Source organism: Wolffia australiana, chromosome 5 (genome assembly GCF_029677425.1).
Source record: "Wolffia australiana isolate 7733 chromosome 5, ASM2967742v1".
Taxonomy (NCBI): Eukaryota; Viridiplantae; Streptophyta; class Magnoliopsida; order Alismatales; family Araceae; genus Wolffia; species Wolffia australiana.
The window spans coordinates 16760001-16777790 of NC_135839.1; the positions used below are offsets into that span (position 1 = coordinate 16760001).

Consider the following 17790-nt stretch of genomic DNA (forward strand, 5'->3'; position numbering starts at 1 on the left):
AAGCTGTGCAAGATCTTCTAGAGGTAGGCGTACAAAATTTTTGCAGGACTTTTATTTATGACAAGCCGAAATGTGAGGTTATTGATAACAATATGTTTGAGTATTTCAATAGCTTCATCTTGCCGAGTAGGTCTAAACCTATCATCGACATGTTGGAATACATTAGAATGACAATCATGGAACGTATAGTTAAGAACATGGAGATATTCTCCAAGAGTGCTGATTCCTTATGCCCTCAGATAAGACGGGTACTCGAAGATAATAGACTCAAGTGTAGGGCATGCAGCGTTATCCATGCAGGCCATCTTAAATTCGAGGTTAGCACACACGGAGAAGGATACGTGGTTGACCTGCGTGCCCAACACTGTACCTGCAGATATTGGACTATCACGGGCATTCCATTCCAGCATTCTATTGCCTGCATTCACTTTATCCGGGCGGACCCTGCTAATTACGTCAAGGAATGGTTGAAGAGGGATTCATACCAGCTAGCTTATAGTTATGGTATCCCGCCGATGAATGGGAAAAATATGTGGGGGGAAAATGAGGGAAGCTACCTCTTCCCCCCCATTGCCAAAGAAACAACTGGGAAGGCCGAAGCATAGAAGAAGAACTGACGTTAGTGAGGCAGGTCCTGATGGTCTAAGATTAACCAAGAAAGGCGTGCAAATGCACTGCTCTCTCTGCAACCAAGGCAGCCATAATAGAAAGACATGCAGCAATAGAAGACTACAACCTGCATGCGAAGTATGGATTGAGTTTTTTGTTGAACTTCCTTTATAGCCTCGATTTTCATTAAATATAAAAGTTTAAGCACGCAATGATCAATCATGCAAGGATCACAGTATTCTTCAAGAGGATTCAGCAAATTGTTGAAGAGCACGACCAAGTTCCAGGTTTGATTGTTTCTTCATTTTAATTAACTATGCCGCACTCGGTTTGAACTCGGTTATTAATCGGTCACCATATTTTATAGGTACCAAAAACAAAATAACCTATGCGGCACGACTGATGCCACAGAAGACCCACATAGATCAATTCACCTCATCTCAAGATAAAGAGCTACCAAGATAAATGGCATCCGTGTTTGTTTTCGTGCGTTATAAACTATAAGTTGTACACGGGAATATTGGATATCCTACATATTTAGGATATCCAAAAATCGATATCAATATCCAAAAATCGATTTCCGGGAATATCGATGTTGATATCGGATACCATCTGCTTCATCACTGCTCGCGCAGACTCTCGCTTACCCTGATATCTGCTTCTTCCTCTTCTTCGTCTTCTTCTTCTTCTTCTTCTTCTTCTTCTTCTTCTTCTTCTTCTTCCTCCTCCTCTTCTTCCTCCTCCTCCTCTTCTTCTTCTTCTTCTTCTTCTTCTTCTTCTTCTTCTTCCTCCTCCTCCTCTTCCTCCTCCTCCTCCTCCTCCTCTTCTTCTTCTTCTTCTCCTTCTTCTTCTTCTTCTCCTTCTTATTCTTCTTCCTCTTCTTCTTCTTCTTCTTCTTCTTCTTCTTCTTCCTCTTCTTCTTCCTCTCCTTCTTCTTCTTTTTCTTCCTCTTCCACGTCCAGCATGTCGATGAACTCTTCTCCATGCTCTTCGTACTGCCCGAGACCGTCAGTACGGTGAGACAAGGGAGGAACGACAAAAATGAAAGAAAAAGAAACGAGATAGAAGAAGAAGACCGCTGACCGTCGAAGGTGGACGGAGACGGGCGGCGTCGACGGCGAAGGCCGGCGGGCAGTGTCGGCGGCGGACGGAGACGGGCGGCGTCGGAGGCGGCCGTAGACGCGCGGCGGCGGCGGCCGGAGACGCGCGGCGGCAGGGGACGGAGATGGGCGGCGGCGTGGGCGGAGATGGGCGGCGGCGTGGGCGGACGGAGCCGTGCGGCGTCGGCGGCGCCGGAGACGTGGAGTCCACCTGGCTGCCACGGTGGCTACCACATCAGCATTTGACCGCCGCTGGGAAAAAAGAAGACGCCACTTGGCGTCTTCTCATTGGTTCTTGCTGCCCAGCTGACAAAATCAATAGTTGATGCTCTTTCGTAGTATTTTCCCATTTTAGAATGTGTATTCGCAGAGTGTGGGTTAGTAATAGACGAACACTTGTTGAGGGAACAGCTGCGCCATTCTTGCTTCTTTTTTAATCGCCATTTCGAGCGGAACAAAAGGGTCACACAGAATCAAGTTGCGCCTGTTCTTCAGCCAGTCTTCCTCCACTTTTTTGTAAGCAAGCTTTGTAAACATGCCTTGTTGTCATTTTTCGCTTCCCCTGAGTTTCTGGATGTCTCCTTCCTTGTTCTTTGAAAGTAGAAGACGAAGAAGCTAGAGGAGGTTAGAATACAAAAGAGGAGAGAATAAAAGATGAAAGTTGAATAATAATGATGCGAAAAAGAAGCTAGAAGAATATATAACAAGAACATCAAACTAGAAGAGGACAGAGGAAGTTATAAAAAGTAGAAAATATAAAGAAGCTGAATTTATAAGAAGAAGAAAGTTGAATATGAATAAGATTTGTAGGATACTAAAAAAAAAAAAACTAGAATATTAATGCTAATTGGAAGAAACAGAGAAACTAGGAGAAGAATAATAAAATTTATAACAAATTAAGAACAAATTATACAAAGGAGTCAAATATCAAGAATATGCATCTAAAAAAAGAACAAGAAAAAAACCAATTGAATGACAGAAGAATTAGAAGATGATAAATACAACAAAAAGGAAGAAAAAGAAGAGGCCAATATGAATAGAAAATGTGGAAAGCATAGAAGGAGAATAAAAACTAGGAGAATAAGAATTATAAACTCGAAGATCAAACTAGAAAAAGATTATGAACAAGAAGGAACTAGAATAGTAGGAATAATAATAGAATTTAAGAATCTAGAAGAAAACAAGACAAAGAAACTGGAATATTAATAAAAAGAATAAAAATCTGGGTGAAGCTAACATAAAATAAGATGAAATTAGATGACTAGATAGATACGAGAAGAAGAGGAAGATTCATAATAATAGATAACTATCATAAAAAGAAACACAAAGAGGAAACCAAAATAAGAAGAAACCAGATAATCAAACTAAGAACGAACTAGAAAAATAAGATGGAACTAGAAGAAGAAACCATACAAAAGTAAGATGGAACTAGGAGAAGAAACCATACAAAAGTAAGATGGAACTAGAACACAAAGAAACTGGAAGAAAGACAAGATGGGACTAGAATAAGACGAAGACAAACAAAAAGTTGGAACAAGAAAAAGTAATTAGAAGATGCACAATAATAATGAACGAAAATGTAAAGAATAAGTATATACGAAGAAACACAATAATAATTAATATTTGAAGTATAAGAAGGATAAAAATAACAAGAAAAAGAAGAAACTACAATAAACCAGAAGAAGAAAAAAATTAAATATGTGAACAAATATAAAGAACTCTAAGCTGGAAGAAGATGAAGGTAAACGAAGATACACACAGAAGAAGTTAATGCGAGATGAAACAGGAAGAAAAGGATGTTTTATGAAAATACATATAAAAGAAGCAAATAAAAGATAAAGCTGGAAGAAGATGAAACTGGATGAAGATTAAGATAAAAGACACTAGAAGTAAAAGCTTGAAGAATCTATAAGAAGATTCCAGTAGCAGATAGAAGAAGAAAGTAGAATAAGCTAGATGATGAAGAAGTCAGAAGAAGAATAAGCTTGAAGAAGATACAATGAGCAGAAACAAGAAGAGAATAGAAGAAGATACGAGGTGAGGAAGGAGAAGGTTGTCGGAGCAAGAAAATGATAAGAAGAAATAAGAAGCTAGAAGAAACCGTACAAGAGGAACGCGAAAATCAAGGAATCATGTAGTAAATGCCCAGAGCAGCATACGTCGAGGGCAAAGATTTCAGATGAACAATGGCTAGCTCCGACAGGGTTAAATAAGTGTCCAGTGCAGAAGCATGCGCTTCAAAACTTCAAACGCCGTACGAGGAATTACAAATTACACTACAGAAGTCCAGTTGGGAGGGGGGGGGGGGGGGGGAAAGTAAAGAAGCGATCTTTGGACATCAAGGTCCGTCCAGGGGAAGGTGAAGATGGCCACCGTCCTTGAGCGCCTTCAAGAGCTGCGCCCCCTTGCGCCGCCCGCGCGCCGTGCACTCTCCCTGCAGCGCGGCGACCACGGCCCTCCCCACCGCCGGCGGCGCCGCCGCCGCCCCCTCCCCGGCGTAGATCGCCGCCATGACCCCCACCGCGCACTCCCTTCCTCTCCCGGACATCTTCTCCGCGGCCAAGATCAGGGAGCCCGCCGCAGTCGGGTTGGCTCGCACCTCTGCCGCGCCCTCCGGCACCGTGCACATGAGCTCAAGCGCCGCCAGCGCGCGCTCCGCCGCCACCGCCGCCACCGCCGCCCCCCCGCCGGCCGCCACCGCCACCGCCTCCAGCGCCGCCGCCGCCGCCCCCGCCTCCAGCGCCACCGCCCTGTTCTTCTCCAGCAGTAGCAGCGCCAGCAGGACCTTCGCGGCGGTCCTCGCCGTGGCCGGGTCCTGCACCGCGGCCACGACCCCGGCCATGACCGGGGGCGGGCAAGGCGCGGCGGCCGCGCTTGGGTCCTGCGCCAGGCGCCGCTCGATGAGCCGCAGCGCCGCGATCCGGTCGCCGGAATCGAGCCGTAGGCCGTCGTACTCTGCCCCTGGGTCGAGCTTGGGTTCAGCCGTGGGATGCGTCAGCGGGAATCGCCACTGGGTGAAGCTCTGCGATGTGGAGGAAGACGACGAGGACGACGAGGACGGTAGACGTTGCGGCTTCTCCTTGTCCAATTGCGAGATTTGGGAGGAAGCTGGAGGCAAGCTTACCGCCGGCGGCGGCTTTTCCGGGCTGCGCCTGGCCCGGAAAATACCGCAAGAGAAGAGTGCTCTTGAAGGGGATTTGGGTTTGTGGGGCTGCCGAGATCGCCCGGCTTTGCTGCTCATGGTTCTTCCTAACAAATCGCGCGAAATCGCGATAATACCGGCGACGGCGGTGCCGCCAGCCGTGGCAGGGAGACAGAGAGTGAGAGAGAGAGAGAGAGGGAGAGAGAGAGTGAAGTCTTCGGAGGCCGGGCCCGGGTTTTATATAAACTGGCCCCTCCCCCCACCCTCACTGCCTACTCTCGGCAGGAGTCTGTCGCTGTATTCCACGTGCATGGCACCGCAGAAGAGAAACAACGCGCTTCAAATTCAATCTCCTTCGCCGTCGAATCTTTGCAGACGCAATGGGCCACAGCGGGCCTCTCTCCTACCTCCTCTAGAAAGAGAAAATAATAGAGAGAGAGAAAGAGAGAGAAAGAGATAGAAATTCTACCAGTTGGCCTCTGGTTAGCGCATTCAATGACGCGGCCCATCGCGGAAAACCGGGAGCCAGACAGAACAGAATCATGAATGCAGCCATGAAAATTGAGCGAGATAGGAATCCATGCATGGCCGAGCATGGAAAAGAAGACCCCGATAGGAAAGCTGCGAGGCCCCCACTCATTCAATGAACTCCCCCACTTCGACTCGCAGGTCGCCGACATTGACATTACGATCCACATTCGTAAGTGTTTTTATCCCTGTTTCTGTCCTTCGAGGCGCTCCTGGGATCTGCGGAATTACGAGCTGGTTCGTAAGTTTAGCGAGAGAAGACAATATGAAAATCAATCCAAGCTTCACCTAATCCGATGGCCTCAGAACCCTTCATCATCCTCACCCTCTTGCACGTCGCAATGAATATTCTGGCGAGAAAAAAAAAACAGATTACGATAAGAAAAGATTTATCTTTTTAGAAAAGATTTATCTTTTTAGAAAAGATTTATCGAGATGCTCGCTCACTCCCATGGAACGTCGCCGACGAGCATCCAATCATGCTCCTTGTCCTGGTACATTAGAACGTACTCGGAGCCGGGAATGCCTGTTATTCATAAATAGAGTTCGGAGACGCGTTCGGACGACGATTATTTATTCAAGAAGCGCGTAAATTGTTCACCTGAGGTGAAGCAGCTGAACATCTTCTCCAGCGCGGAAGAGAGCTCCTCGTAGCAGGCGAAAGCCTTCAGGTCAACCTTTCTTAGATACGGGGCGCCGTTCATGCTAACCTTCACGTACAGGCGGCGTTCCTCTTCCTTCGTCGAACCTTCTTCCGGAGAGGCGCTCCCGTTCTTCGGAGCGTTGCCGGACAATATGTTCTTGCGGTAGCTCTGAATCGGCGGCCAACCCACCACCCGCGCCCTGCGAGACAACAAATTTCAGCGAAAGATCGAAAATTTCTCAGGATTAACGATGGCAAATGAAAGAGACTAACTTAGCGGCATGGGGAGAGGAGACAGCTTGGGCCTTCGCGTTAAAGTCGCTGCCTAGAGGGCTCTTCGGCGCCGCCGGAGAAGCTTCGTCGGAGAAGCCTCTCTTAGCCCCGGAGAGGGCGGCGGCGCCACCCTTGGGAGGGCCGAGCATTAGAGCAGTCTTATCCCAGGCCTCCCGGTCCGGAGACTCCGAGCCAGGGAGGCCGAGCCGGAGCTTCGTCTCTCTAAGATCGCCGAGGCCGTCCTCCGAGGGCGGAGTCATCAAACCCACCACGGCGAGAGAATAGAAGAGGAGGATAAACGGCAAGAACAGCTTCAAGGAACAGCTTCAAGAATAGAATAATGCTGTTTGGGAATGGGGATAGATTTTAAAGTAAACGTTTGGAAGTGAAGAGGGCGATCCAGCGGGAGAGGGGCAGCTCTGCGCGGCCGTCACATCGGCGCCGGCGTTTCTGCCGCTGCGTCTTCTCTCCTGGGCGGGTAAATTCTGGACACGCGGCGCTGAAGCGGAGAAAATGGTTGGCTTTATTCTTTTGCTGGAGAAAAACCCGGTGAATCTTGGTTCGGGTGGGGTTCCACCCGCGAGGGAGAGTAACCCTTGTACTAATCCAGGACGCAGGATTTCGTGGGCAAGGAATCTCTCTCGCTGTCTTCTTGTCCCCATTTAATTATTCAACAACCATCCCTCCGTCTCTTTCTCTCTCTCTCTATCTCTCTTCCTTGCCTCTCGTTTCTCTCTGATATCTCTCTGTCATCTCTCTCTATTCGTCCTCTCTCTCCGTTATCACTTTGCCGACATCAATATTTCAAAAAAAAAAACTCTTTGCCGACATCTTCGATCATTCTCTCTTCTTCATCTCTCCGTGATCTCTGTCTCATCTATATATCATTTCTTCTTGATATCTTTCCTCTCTCCTCTCTACTCTCTTAGAACTCTCTCGTATTTGCTCATTCACACTGATTTTTCACGAGATCTCTCTCCATGAATTATCTGCTCTATGATATCGCTCTGAGGCTCTGAGCACTATTCTTTCTCTCTCTCTCTAGAATAAACGCGCAGAAAGCAGGCGTGGGCAATTTCCCCTGCGCGTGCCGGGGCCATTATTAGCCTCCACCGGCCCTCGGCGGCTACGCCAGGTGGGGGCGGCTCGACAAACTGTTAATGGCTCAGTCGACGTTCTCCACTGCAGAAGAGAGAGAAAGGTAGAGAGATTTTTTAAGGTGATTATTGCCCAATGGATTAAAGCCAAAGTGTCTTCAAAACTGCCAGTGCTCTAAGATAATCAAGAGAGAGAGACAGAAATGACCAAAAGTTAGAATTTTTAAGCGATTATTGCCCAAAGGACTATAGCAAATGTCTTCAAACCTGCCAGTGCTCTACTATAATCAAGAGAGAGAGAGAGAGAAAGCACCAAAAGTTAGAATTTTTAATCGATTGTTGCCCAAAAGGACTACTGCAATATCTTCAAGACTGCCAGTGCTCTACGATAATCAAGAGAGAGAGAGACAGAAAGGACCAAAGTTAGAATTTTTAAGCTATTATTGCCTAGAGGACTATTGCAATGTCTTCAAAACTGCCAGTGCTCTAAGATTGTCAGGAGAGAGAGAGAGAGACAGAGAGGACTAAAAGTTTGAATTTTTAAGTGATTATTGCGAAAAGGACTATTGCAACGTCTTCAAAACTGCCAGTGCTCTAAGATTATCAAGAGGGAGATCCGGAGAGAGAGAAAAAGGATCAAAAGTCAGAATCTTTAAGAGATTATTGCCCAAAGGAACATTGCAACGTCTTCAAAACTGCCAGTGCTCTAAGATAATCAAGAGAAAGAGAGACAGAAAGGACTAAAAGTTAGAATTTTAAAGCGATTATTGCCCGAAGGACTACAGCAAATGTCTTCAAAACCGCCAGTGCTCTGAGATAATCGAGAGAGAGAGAGAGAAATGACCAAAATTTAGAAATTTTAAGCGATTATTGCGCAGATGACTATTGCAATGTCTTCAAAACTGCCAGTGCTCTACGATAATCAAGAGAGATAGATATATAGAATAAGAAAGAGAGAGACAGAGATGGTCAAAGCCACTTGTCGGCGAGTTCCTTCTTCCGGGCGAGAACCCACGTAACGAGGATGGCGGCGACGAGGGCGAAGATGGTGATGAGGAGAAGCGCGTAGCTGAAGTCCTCCGTCAGCGAGTCGTACGTTCTTGACGGCGCCACCCGAGTGAAGAACAGGTCAACGCCGTAGGCGAACACCAAAGACGTTGACTCCAGCTTCGCCGCCATCGTCACTATTCCTCGCAGCCCTTCCACTTGCAGAGAATGCGTCACGTACGCCTGCCAAAGAGTTGCACATTCATGAAAAGAAAATCTCCTCTTTTTTTTTCGTTTTTTTTTTCCCTTTTTTTTAGGATTGAAATCAGCAGAAAGAAAGAAAAAAAACCTGAGGAATTATGGGCAGAGAGTCGGTGAAGGGGATGACCCCTTCCTCTCGCTCCGAGGGAGACGGGTCTCTCGTCCGCCGCGGGTCGAGGAAACGCTTGTCCACCGCTAAAACCTGTTTTATTCACATGATAAATAAGATATGAAGAAGAAAATGTTCGTGGGTGGGTGTGTTTTTTTTGTTTTTTTTTGTTTTTTTTTTTGGGAGGGGGATTTCGGACCTGGTCGGCGACAGTGCCGACGAGAAGCTGCTTGGAGGTGATTCCCTTGGCGGTTGACGTGACGCCCATCGTTTTGACGGAATGAGTGAAGAAGTAGGTCTGGGATTTCACTGCCACCTCCGGTTGGGAGTAGGCAGATACGGGCGACGTCAGGTTGTGCTTTCCCAGTACCAATTTCCATATGCTCTTGTCGTCCTGCGCGCGTCAAGGAGTCCCATGTTTTAATAACCTTGCGTTGATCTCTTATCTAACTAGTTCAAAACATTGTAGATAGATATCACTCACATAGAAATTCCAAATGCCATAAAAATAAGGTAAAAGTAGAAATAAATTCATTTAGCATAAATTGCAAATGTCATAAAAATAAAAACAATCAAAGTTTCAAAATAAGTTATAAACTGAAAGTAAGTTAAATTTTAAAAATAAACTAGAAATTAAAAATAAGTTAAATTTTTAAAATAAGTTAAAATTTGAAAATAAGTTAAAAAGAGAAAATAAGTTAAAAATTAAATATAAGATACAAAATTAAAAATAAGTTAAAATTTCAATTTAAAAAAATAAATCAAAACAAGTTAAAGATTTAAAAATATTTTTAACAAATTAAAAAGTAAAATATAAATTCAAAATGCCATAAAAATAGAATATTATTTACATTTAAAATTAGAATAAATTAATCAAAAAAGGAGTTCTCAGGACCCATGCTCACCTTACGAGACTGATCGTACACTTCGATGACGGACATCTCAAACTTGTGCGCCCTGAGGTTGAAGTAGTGGTATACAACCCAGTTTTCGCTCAAAACCTTCAATCAAGAGATTATTTAATTATTCAATACGAGGGCAGGCATTTTTTGAAATATTTTATTCATAAATCTTGAGCCAAACTTACGGCATGAACAGGTCCCTGAGCGCTGATGTGGGTCAAACGATAGATTATACGTCCAGTCACGGCATCGATGAGGTATACAACAAGAACAGCTTCTTCTGGCGTTGCAGATCCGATGTTCCCAGCGGCCCTCGGAGATGTTGTAGCCACAAAGATCATGTTTTTGGAAATGTATTTGTACAAAACATCCTCGTTCCCGATTGCCTTTGCTTGGGTGTGAACCACCTGAAGATTTGTTTTTTGAAAGATGAAAAATTGAAGAAATTTGACAAGTAAACTACGTAAATTTTATTTTCAACAATGTATATTATTGGGCATCTAGAATGGTTTTAACCTCGTTCTGCTTTCTAGTGGCAGTAGCAATGATCTTCTCAGAATCTGAGGGGAAGATGACCGACCAAAGCTCTCTCGAGTCATAGCAAGAGCGATCTCCATCAAGATCTCCAATGCAATTTCCATGAAAGGAGTACCCTCGAACGGCACCTTCATCAACCGAGTACCAGTAAATATTTCCTCGTTTGGATTCGAACGTGTCAATCGATTCAGCTGTTCTTGGATACACATGCCCCTTCTTATTCCCGTCAATAATAAGATGAAGCCGCTGATCAGAAGAATCCCCAAAAGGGAGAGGCATCACTTGTCGAACGGAATGTGCGAGCTCTGATGAACTGATGATCTCCCCGCTGTAGCCATCGATGATGAACATGACACCTGGCGCATCGGGATGAAGTCCACGTCGGCCTATTACGACCACAGATGGATTCTCGAGCATGGCATGATGATGTGGTACGTGCCATTGGTAAATACCAACAGGAACAAGCTTCTCAGAAGGATTCACAAGAAGGGCAGACCAAACGATTCTACCATCTCCTGTGTGGAGGGCGTAGACTTTTCCTGCTCTGCTCAGCACGATCAATAGCTTTCGAAAACCATTGTGGTCTCTTGTCATCTTGGTCTTTTCAGAACTTTTCAACCTTATCCTTTGGATCTTGGCCTGGTCCTCTGCACTCGCAATCCTTAGGGTTCCTTTGAGCTTCAGTAAATGGCCCTTTTAAAATGAAAACCAATCATTAAAACGATTTGTTGGTTTCAAGCGCTAAAAGCTATAGCTAATAGCAAGGGTGCTACTTTTCATTTATAAGCAGGATGTTTTTCTTGAACAAGATTGAATTCCGAGAAAATGAAAAAAAAAAGACGCAGGAATGAAATGTGGGTACCTCAATCCATTCAGAAATGCTGTGTTCCACTTTGGCCACCGAGACTCCTTTCTCAAGAGGCAGATCCGATGATGTCGATGCAATAATGGAAGCAAGCCCATCTTCCCTAGACCAGACAACCTCACCTTGTTGCACCAAAAGAAGCGAATGGTCTTCCATGACGATCAACGCCCTGAATCCGTGAGATTTATCAGTTTTCACATAAGTATTCAAGAAAATTCTTTCAACTGATCCTCGTTGACTACCAAGCTTGATCTTTTCATGAAGCACGTCTGTGTGAAAGTCTGTATTGAGCTTTACGGAGAAATGAGCCCCAGATTCGTCATGCCTCATGATACCGAATGCTTGCTGCCCATTTGCAAGGAAGAGACCACTGCTGAGCGAAACTCTGAAGGGGAGTTCCCCGATAATCTTGAACTCTTTAGAATTAATCACTTCGATTAACAGCTTAGATGACTGGAGCTCTAGAGCAAACATGCCAGTTAACTTACAAGGCATGATAGATGCTGATGAGGAGTCGTACACTACCACAATATCAGAAACATGAGTTTGATGAAAGGTGATCTCTTCACGAAGGTTCACTAAGACTATGATAGACCTTGTAACGTCTAAAGTGACAAATACATCATTAGAAACAAAAGCTCCTTCCGTTAATAAAGATCCAGGAAAGGAGGCAGCCTTGTGGACAAGCACATCCCCGTTCTTAAAGCTGAGCTGATATGTTTCGACCTTTGAGGAACCGGAAAATCCTACAGCTGCTATATCGCCATTGGGAATCGAATAAATATGTTTAATCTCTAATCTGCAAAGGATACTAGAAGTTAGTTTGATTCTGCATATAATATAACCAAATTCCTAGAGAATAAAGTTTCGTTTAGATAGGAATACCCTTCTTTGAAAGCTTTACTCCAGATAATTTTACCATCTATGCTAGAAACAGCATGAATGTATCCACCAGAGAAAACGAATATTTGTCGGTCAGCCCCTACTTCAGTGCTATCCTGCGATCCAATAAAGTTAACAAAATCAGAAAGAAAATCAAATACAAATGGCGATTCCAACTCATCAAAAATATCGAAAAAATATTTTAGAGGGGTGATGAGGAAGTTGACATCTTTAGAGGCATCATTCTGTTGTTAAAGTGAGATGCAATAAATTATTCTTTAAAAAAAACAAGATGCACCATATAAAAAAAGAAACTACAAAATATGACTTTTGTTGCTTACTGGAATATAGAAAAGAGAACCCAAAGATGATGAGGCAGGCAGAAGTGACTCCCACACCATCTGCCCGTCAGGAAGATTCCATGTTCTCAAAATACTGCCAGATGAGAGAGTTATAACATCTGTGATACACAAAAACATTCATTAAATTAGGCTTGATCCTAAATCACCTACGACGGGTGCTTTGTGTACAACATCATTCAGAGAATTAGAGATATCGGCAATGAATAAGTGATAGAAAGCTCATCACCCATTGGAAAGGGAATTATAAGTAAAGCCAACTAAAAATGTAATATCAGTTGAGATAAATAGCTCTATTATTTCTACTGTAATCTGACGCCCATAGAATAAGAGAAGAAATGTACAAATCTATCAGATAGAAAAAATAGACCTAATAGTTGATCCATCAGCGAATGGACTTCCGGATAGAAACACATCATAGAACCCATGGTTCCGCTAAAGATCTGATCCATGAAATCGATCCAATCATTCAATCTGATTGAACTCGATGCCAACTGATTGTCCACTAGTCACGATCAAAATACAATCCAATCCGATTTGATCTGATTGCTGAACCCAACCAACTAGATCATAAGCTTTCCCTTGCACGAATTATGAGCTTCACCTGGACTGTGAACAAATATATTATCGAAATTGCTCAACCATACTTATGCTGTCTATCATGAACGATAGAAGCACCTGAGAAACTGATAAGGTCCCTTTTAAGGACTTATCAAAGCTCTAAGAAAAGGAGGAGCTAAAGGCATCTCTTACCCAGAATAATGGCGGGAAAACGCCCCTATAAATAAGAGCCTTGAAGGCCCATTCAGGTATGCTTTTTCAAATTCAAGAATTCGCAGAGCGAACTTGGGCGGGAGTGGAGAATCTCCAAGTTTCTGAGGAGCAGGATCGATCCGATTCTCCTCCACTCGTCCTTCGAAGAGATTGACTCCATTCTCTACTCTCTACTCGACTCTATCTCTATTTCTGAACCTCTTCTTATATACATTTCCGGAATTCTTTTTCGAACTATTCTATCAAGAATATCTTCCAACGGTATCGTTACAGAAACTTGATCCAAAGCTCAGGTAAGGTTTGTGGACTGTTTCCATTCTACCATGACAAGAATTCATGTGACCATTCTTCAAGAATCTTCAGGTAATCAACCAAACCTCCCCTTTTTGCCTTCTTAAAAGTTGTTACTAACCATCCAAAGCACCCCTACTCCATTCATAGAGAGATGCAGTTATCAAATCAATAAAGCCCGCCATTTTCATACAACCCAGACAGGGGAAAACGAGTATTCAATTAACTCACCAACTGATAACTCAGTACCATAATTAGACAAATTAACCAAATATAGTCACTTAAAAAATCCCAAATAAAGTTAAACGGCAAACTCTCAGGGCATCTAACAGGCACGATGATCAAATATCGTTTATATGTGAAGCAGCACGTGACCCGCACATCTTACACATAGTTTGAGGCAACTGACCGGTATGTTTAATGTTAAGCTTAATTGTTTTAGCTTCTCTTCTAAGCATGACCTATCTCTCACTTGCGTTACATTATAATATTATAGTGCATTCAGGGCAAAACAATAATTCAATTCACTTTCAAATAGATATAGCACCTTAATGAGACAAAATAACTCTAACATAATTACATAAAAAGACTAGTTCTCCCCGGGTGCCAGCAGGCACGACGATCAAGTATTCATATATATTTATGAAGCACATTACGGAATATTAATAAGAGCAAGATTAATCACATGGGATGCTAAAAGTGCGCAGTACTAAACTTCTGAAACCATGATTTATATCAGGTGAACAATGGACGATCAAAAACTAAATATGAAAAGCGTAAACGAGAAATTCAGGTACTCATCAATGCAGTTCCTCACAATCTGGACGACAAGGAAATTAAATGTGCTGGGGTCTCCAAAACATATATCATATATTGTAACCGTTAAATGTAATATCATAAACATTGAGAGCACCAAGTTGTCTGCATTGTCGCTTATCACACGAGTACTAAGCATTTGACTGAAAGTAGACGATGTCAAAGAAAAAATCGTTTCATTTGTAAAGAGGCATATATTTGCGTCAGTTGAGCCCTTTCAACAAATACCAGCGGCTATCACAGAAAATAAATTCGTCCCAGTTATATAATACATTATCAAAATAACAGCAATTGTAAAAAGATAAGCAAGTCATATAACGACCAAATTACATTTTCCAAAGGCAATATCGATCTGATCCACGGATTCATTATCCCCAAGCACATGCCTCCAAACTGCAATTAATAAACAGAAGAGGATAATTTTAAACGAGGGAAACTAGGCCAATAAAATATTACTGTCGACAGTTTAAGAGAAAGCTTGCACTAATGTTTTTTTTTTTGAAGAAAGCTTGCACTAATGTTAGAGAAAGAAAGGACTGAATTAATCCATTTGTCCAAAGAGATACTAACACAATTCTCCCCTCCTAAGATCAAGTGACGCAATGACATTTTCTTCAGTAGCAACAATGACACGTCTTCGACCTGCCTTTTGAGCATGAAAAACAGCAAACTTCACCTTCCCAATATATTGTTGGTGCCTGCATGCCACAAAAAAATTATTGATTTTAGTTCATGAAAATATTGTGATGAGATGCATTTCATCGAAAATAAAATTAAAGGCATTTTTGGTCACCAATGTAGATGGTTTGTTTTTTCAAGTTACTATTTATATCATACACACTGGATAGTTAATCAATTCCCCGCAACATGTGTGATTGGCAAGTGGATGTTAAATTCATAAAACAATAAACAGGAGTAAAAAAAGCTAACGATATGGACGCATTGGCAAGATATTTTCAGTCTGTACGCTTAAAAAAAAAGATTTTGACTCTCCATCACAGAAGCATAGGACGCTAGTAAGGAAAAACAGCAATAATGAACAAGGCGTAAGATTGTCGATCCAATCATGATGTTGACGGATGGACCTTTTCTCAAAAAACTCCGGATCTCGAGATTCGAACATAGACCTCACTTGGCTGAGCATACGCTTTCTCCGCTCATCCCAAATTTTTTTAAGAAAACAACATAGGTGGAATTTCATACGATCTTACCTCCCATGGGGTATAGGAGAAGGAAGCCAAACAGGAAAAGAAACAATATCAGTCACAAGCATACTGAGGATTTACAGGAAATAGCCTCCTGTGGGAGAAAAGGTGTTAAAATGTCGGAATGGGCCATTATTGGCCCAAAGCCATGGTTGACAATTAAAAAAAGGAAGAGGTCCGGCGGCAGGAGGGAGTTCTTTCTTCTGGAATTCTGAATGGGCAACCATACTTAATCCCCTTCATTATATGTGACGGAGCCCAATTAAATTTGATCAACGAGTTCCACAATCCCAGTGCTAACCTTCCAGCGAACATTTTACGAATGTTTGTATGACATCAAGCACTACTGTGGACATCTTAAAAATAAAAAATGTCCATGCGCTCCCATTAGTGAAAATGGTCCATCGCGCCGTTGCAAACTTGTGATCCAAGTCCAAATGCAGAACCCAAGAGTGGCGTCCACATACAGAAGACATGTTAATGTAGATGAATATCTCTCATGGTTAGCTTACAGAGCACTTTGACGCACAATATTAAACTTTTTAAAGATAACGATGAACAAACAAGAAAAGATACCGCATGTACGCAATGATGTGGCCGATCATGACTCCTTTCAGTAATCCCCAAGTTATTATGAAAAGATGACGGGGCTTGCTGCCTTCCGTTCAAAGTAAATCAGCAGAGTTAAACCACGAAAGCGAAACACCAACAGTGGGGTGAAAGAAATCCAAGAAAGTCACGAAATTTCATAAGGGCATCAAATATATGCTACGGAAACCTCGAAGGACTACTGTTCACCGGAAATTATGAAGAGGGTATCAACTCGATACAACAATTGGGTAAAACAAATTAGCTATCACGGCTTTAATTTAGTGAACGATAGAAAGTGAGACACTCACCAATCTGCCACACCAACTTGATCCTCGTAAAGCGCTGTAGAGACGTCGGGAAAGAAAATAAGGGCAATCAGAAGTATAATGATGGGTCTGAGAGCCATTGATCCAAAGATCCGTCGGACAGCACGAAAAGAGTCGAGATTGGACCAGAGATGGTGCAAACGGGGGCGGATCTGAGAAGATCTTCAGCAGAACTCCAAGAAAATCTCAGAATAAAACTCACCCATCATGAACGATTGCTCTCCAGGGAGAATCTAACCTGAAATAACTGCATGATAGGCTTAGTTTCGGCTCTATCCTGCCCTAGATGGCCGCTCCGCCGGCTATGGCAGTAGACAATGGCGGAGGTAAAAATTGCATCTAACACCCTTCCACAAACAATTTTGCGCTATCACCCCCGTCTCGTTCTTTTTGTCCACGGAAGCAATTATTTCTGCGCCGGCCTCGTCCGATCCGATCCGATCGAACTCTGGTGACGTCAGTTAGGGTCAGCAATCCGATCCATTGGATCTGACGGCCCTGATCATAATTGGACTGATGGCCGGATCATGATTGTCAGCCAGATTCATCAAGTTTTATTAGTCCTCGTCGTATTGATCAAAATTAGAAGTCAAAAGGAAAGTGAAGCGGCTCTACTACTAATGCATATTGTCTTGATCCTAGAAAAATATTACTACTAATCAAACTTCATTTCTTCTCAACATCCATATACTTATCCATCCACATAAAACTATCCTGAACAATCAATCCATTCAATAAAACCCATCCATATATATCCATCTCATGGCATCATCCCTACATGTCATCCATCATCATTTAATTTACCAATTATCATTATACATTGTGCTGACTTATTTCAATTCTGTAGTCAATTATATACATTAATTATTATGTCCTCACTTATCATCCTTCTCATCACTGTATTCTTATGTTATAAAATATATCCTCTCATCCAATAATTACGATCTAAAAAGACATTTAATCCATATTATATAGTCTTTCAAGAGATGACTTTGTTCATTACTAGCTAGTCATATTCTTTTACGACTCAATATTTAATAAATTTTAGTGATTTAATCAAATATCATCAACAATTAAATGTCCTTAATTTGATTTCATCAACATTAAACTTTTATATAAGTTATTATGCTGATTATTATTATTATTACAACTCATTATAGTCATCACGAACCCAACTTTATTCAAAGGTGAATGATGATGATGGCTCATCATATTTATCTTTGACAGAGAACTTCATGAGAATATTAAGAACTCAAAAATTAAAGATGAATTAGGCAAATTAGTATTGAAGTCCTCTCTAACCTCTATTTATAATGCAACTAGATTAAAATAATACTAAAATATAGATTCATAATTACTTACAAAAGGAATTTTTTGTATAGTTCAGGTGAAATTGTGAGTGATTTATAAAATATACAAAGTATGATAATTAGCATCGATTAATTGATAGTGTCTTAATTAATATCTATGGAGATAAGAAAGCCTCACATTTT

At 42.4% G+C, this 17790-nt stretch overlaps 5 protein-coding genes across 5 annotated transcripts in view; 1 reads left to right on the forward strand and 4 right to left on the reverse strand.

Moving 5' to 3' along the window:
- The window catches only part of LOC144703418 (uncharacterized), a 4573-nt gene extending 3486 nt beyond the window's left edge, over nucleotides 1-1087 (forward strand). The window contains exons 3-5 of the mRNA XM_078575590.1: nucleotides 1-747; nucleotides 838-896; nucleotides 977-1087. The exon at nucleotides 1-747 is cut by the window's left edge and continues 191 nt beyond it. The gene's annotated coding sequence lies outside the window, so the exon portion shown is untranslated. The remainder of the gene's footprint in view (nucleotides 748-837; nucleotides 897-976) is intronic.
- LOC144703184 (uncharacterized) lies at nucleotides 886-1988 on the reverse strand. The gene is made up of 2 exons (XM_078575299.1): nucleotides 1693-1988; nucleotides 886-1604 (listed from the first exon to the last, which is right to left on the reverse strand). The coding sequence occupies exon 2, from the start codon at nucleotides 1592-1594 to the stop codon at nucleotides 1253-1255; it is 342 nt and encodes a 113-aa protein (XP_078431425.1). The 5' UTR covers nucleotides 1595-1604; nucleotides 1693-1988; the 3' UTR covers nucleotides 886-1252.
- A 1921-nt stretch (nucleotides 1989-3909) lies between these two features.
- On the reverse strand, nucleotides 3910-5156 carry LOC144703541 (ARM repeat superfamily protein). The gene has a single exon (XM_078575729.1). The coding sequence runs from the start codon at nucleotides 4948-4950 to the stop codon at nucleotides 4048-4050; it is 903 nt and encodes a 300-aa protein (XP_078431855.1). The 5' UTR covers nucleotides 4951-5156; the 3' UTR covers nucleotides 3910-4047.
- Nucleotides 5157-5306: 150 nt separating this feature from the next.
- LOC144703542 (auxin-responsive protein IAA17-like) lies at nucleotides 5307-6806 on the reverse strand. The gene is made up of 5 exons (XM_078575730.1): nucleotides 6296-6806; nucleotides 5981-6222; nucleotides 5827-5905; nucleotides 5668-5729; nucleotides 5307-5598 (listed from the first exon to the last, which is right to left on the reverse strand). Exons 1-5 carry the CDS (start codon nucleotides 6553-6555, stop codon nucleotides 5537-5539), a joined length of 705 nt encoding a protein of 234 aa, XP_078431856.1. The 5' UTR covers nucleotides 6556-6806; the 3' UTR covers nucleotides 5307-5536.
- A 1426-nt stretch (nucleotides 6807-8232) lies between these two features.
- LOC144703543 (uncharacterized) lies at nucleotides 8233-16596 on the reverse strand. Its single transcript, XM_078575731.1, has 12 exons — nucleotides 16280-16596; nucleotides 14746-14873; nucleotides 14506-14568; nucleotides 12277-12395; nucleotides 11939-12051; nucleotides 11051-11852; nucleotides 10168-10881; nucleotides 9837-10058; nucleotides 9655-9750; nucleotides 8949-9143; nucleotides 8729-8842; nucleotides 8233-8622 (listed from the first exon to the last, which is right to left on the reverse strand). Exons 1-12 carry the CDS (start codon nucleotides 16375-16377, stop codon nucleotides 8362-8364), a joined length of 2925 nt encoding a protein of 974 aa, XP_078431857.1. The 5' UTR covers nucleotides 16378-16596; the 3' UTR covers nucleotides 8233-8361.
- Between the last annotated feature and the right edge of the window lie 1194 nt (nucleotides 16597-17790).

Excerpts from the sequence above, each read along its gene's own strand:
- LOC144703184 (XM_078575299.1), bottom strand. The coding sequence starts at position 1,594 with ATGGAGAAGAGTTCATCGACATGCTGGACGTGGAAGAGGAAGAAAAAG.
- LOC144703541 (XM_078575729.1), bottom strand. The coding sequence starts at position 4,950 with ATGAGCAGCAAAGCCGGGCGATCTCGGCAGCCCCACAAACCCAAATCC.
- LOC144703542 (XM_078575730.1), bottom strand. The coding sequence starts at position 6,555 with ATGACTCCGCCCTCGGAGGACGGCCTCGGCGATCTTAGAGAGACGAAG. Across the intron at positions 6,223-6,295 it reads TCCTCTCCCCATGCCGCTAA|GGCGCGGGTGGTGGGTTGGC; the intron begins GTTAGTCTCTTT and ends GTTGTCTCGCAG. Across the intron at positions 5,599-5,667 it reads TTCTGAGGCCATCGGATTAG|ATCCCAGGAGCGCCTCGAAG; the intron begins GTGAAGCTTGGA and ends GTAATTCCGCAG.
- LOC144703543 (XM_078575731.1), bottom strand. The coding sequence starts at position 16,377 with ATGGCTCTCAGACCCATCATTATACTTCTGATTGCCCTTATTTTCTTT. Across the intron at positions 12,396-14,505 it reads CGATATTGCCTTTGGAAAAT|ATGTTATAACTCTCTCATCT; the intron begins GTAATTTGGTCG and ends TGTGTATCACAG. Across the intron at positions 8,623-8,728 it reads CTCTGCCCATAATTCCTCAG|GCGTACGTGACGCATTCTCT; the intron begins GTTTTTTTTCTT and ends ACTCTTTGGCAG.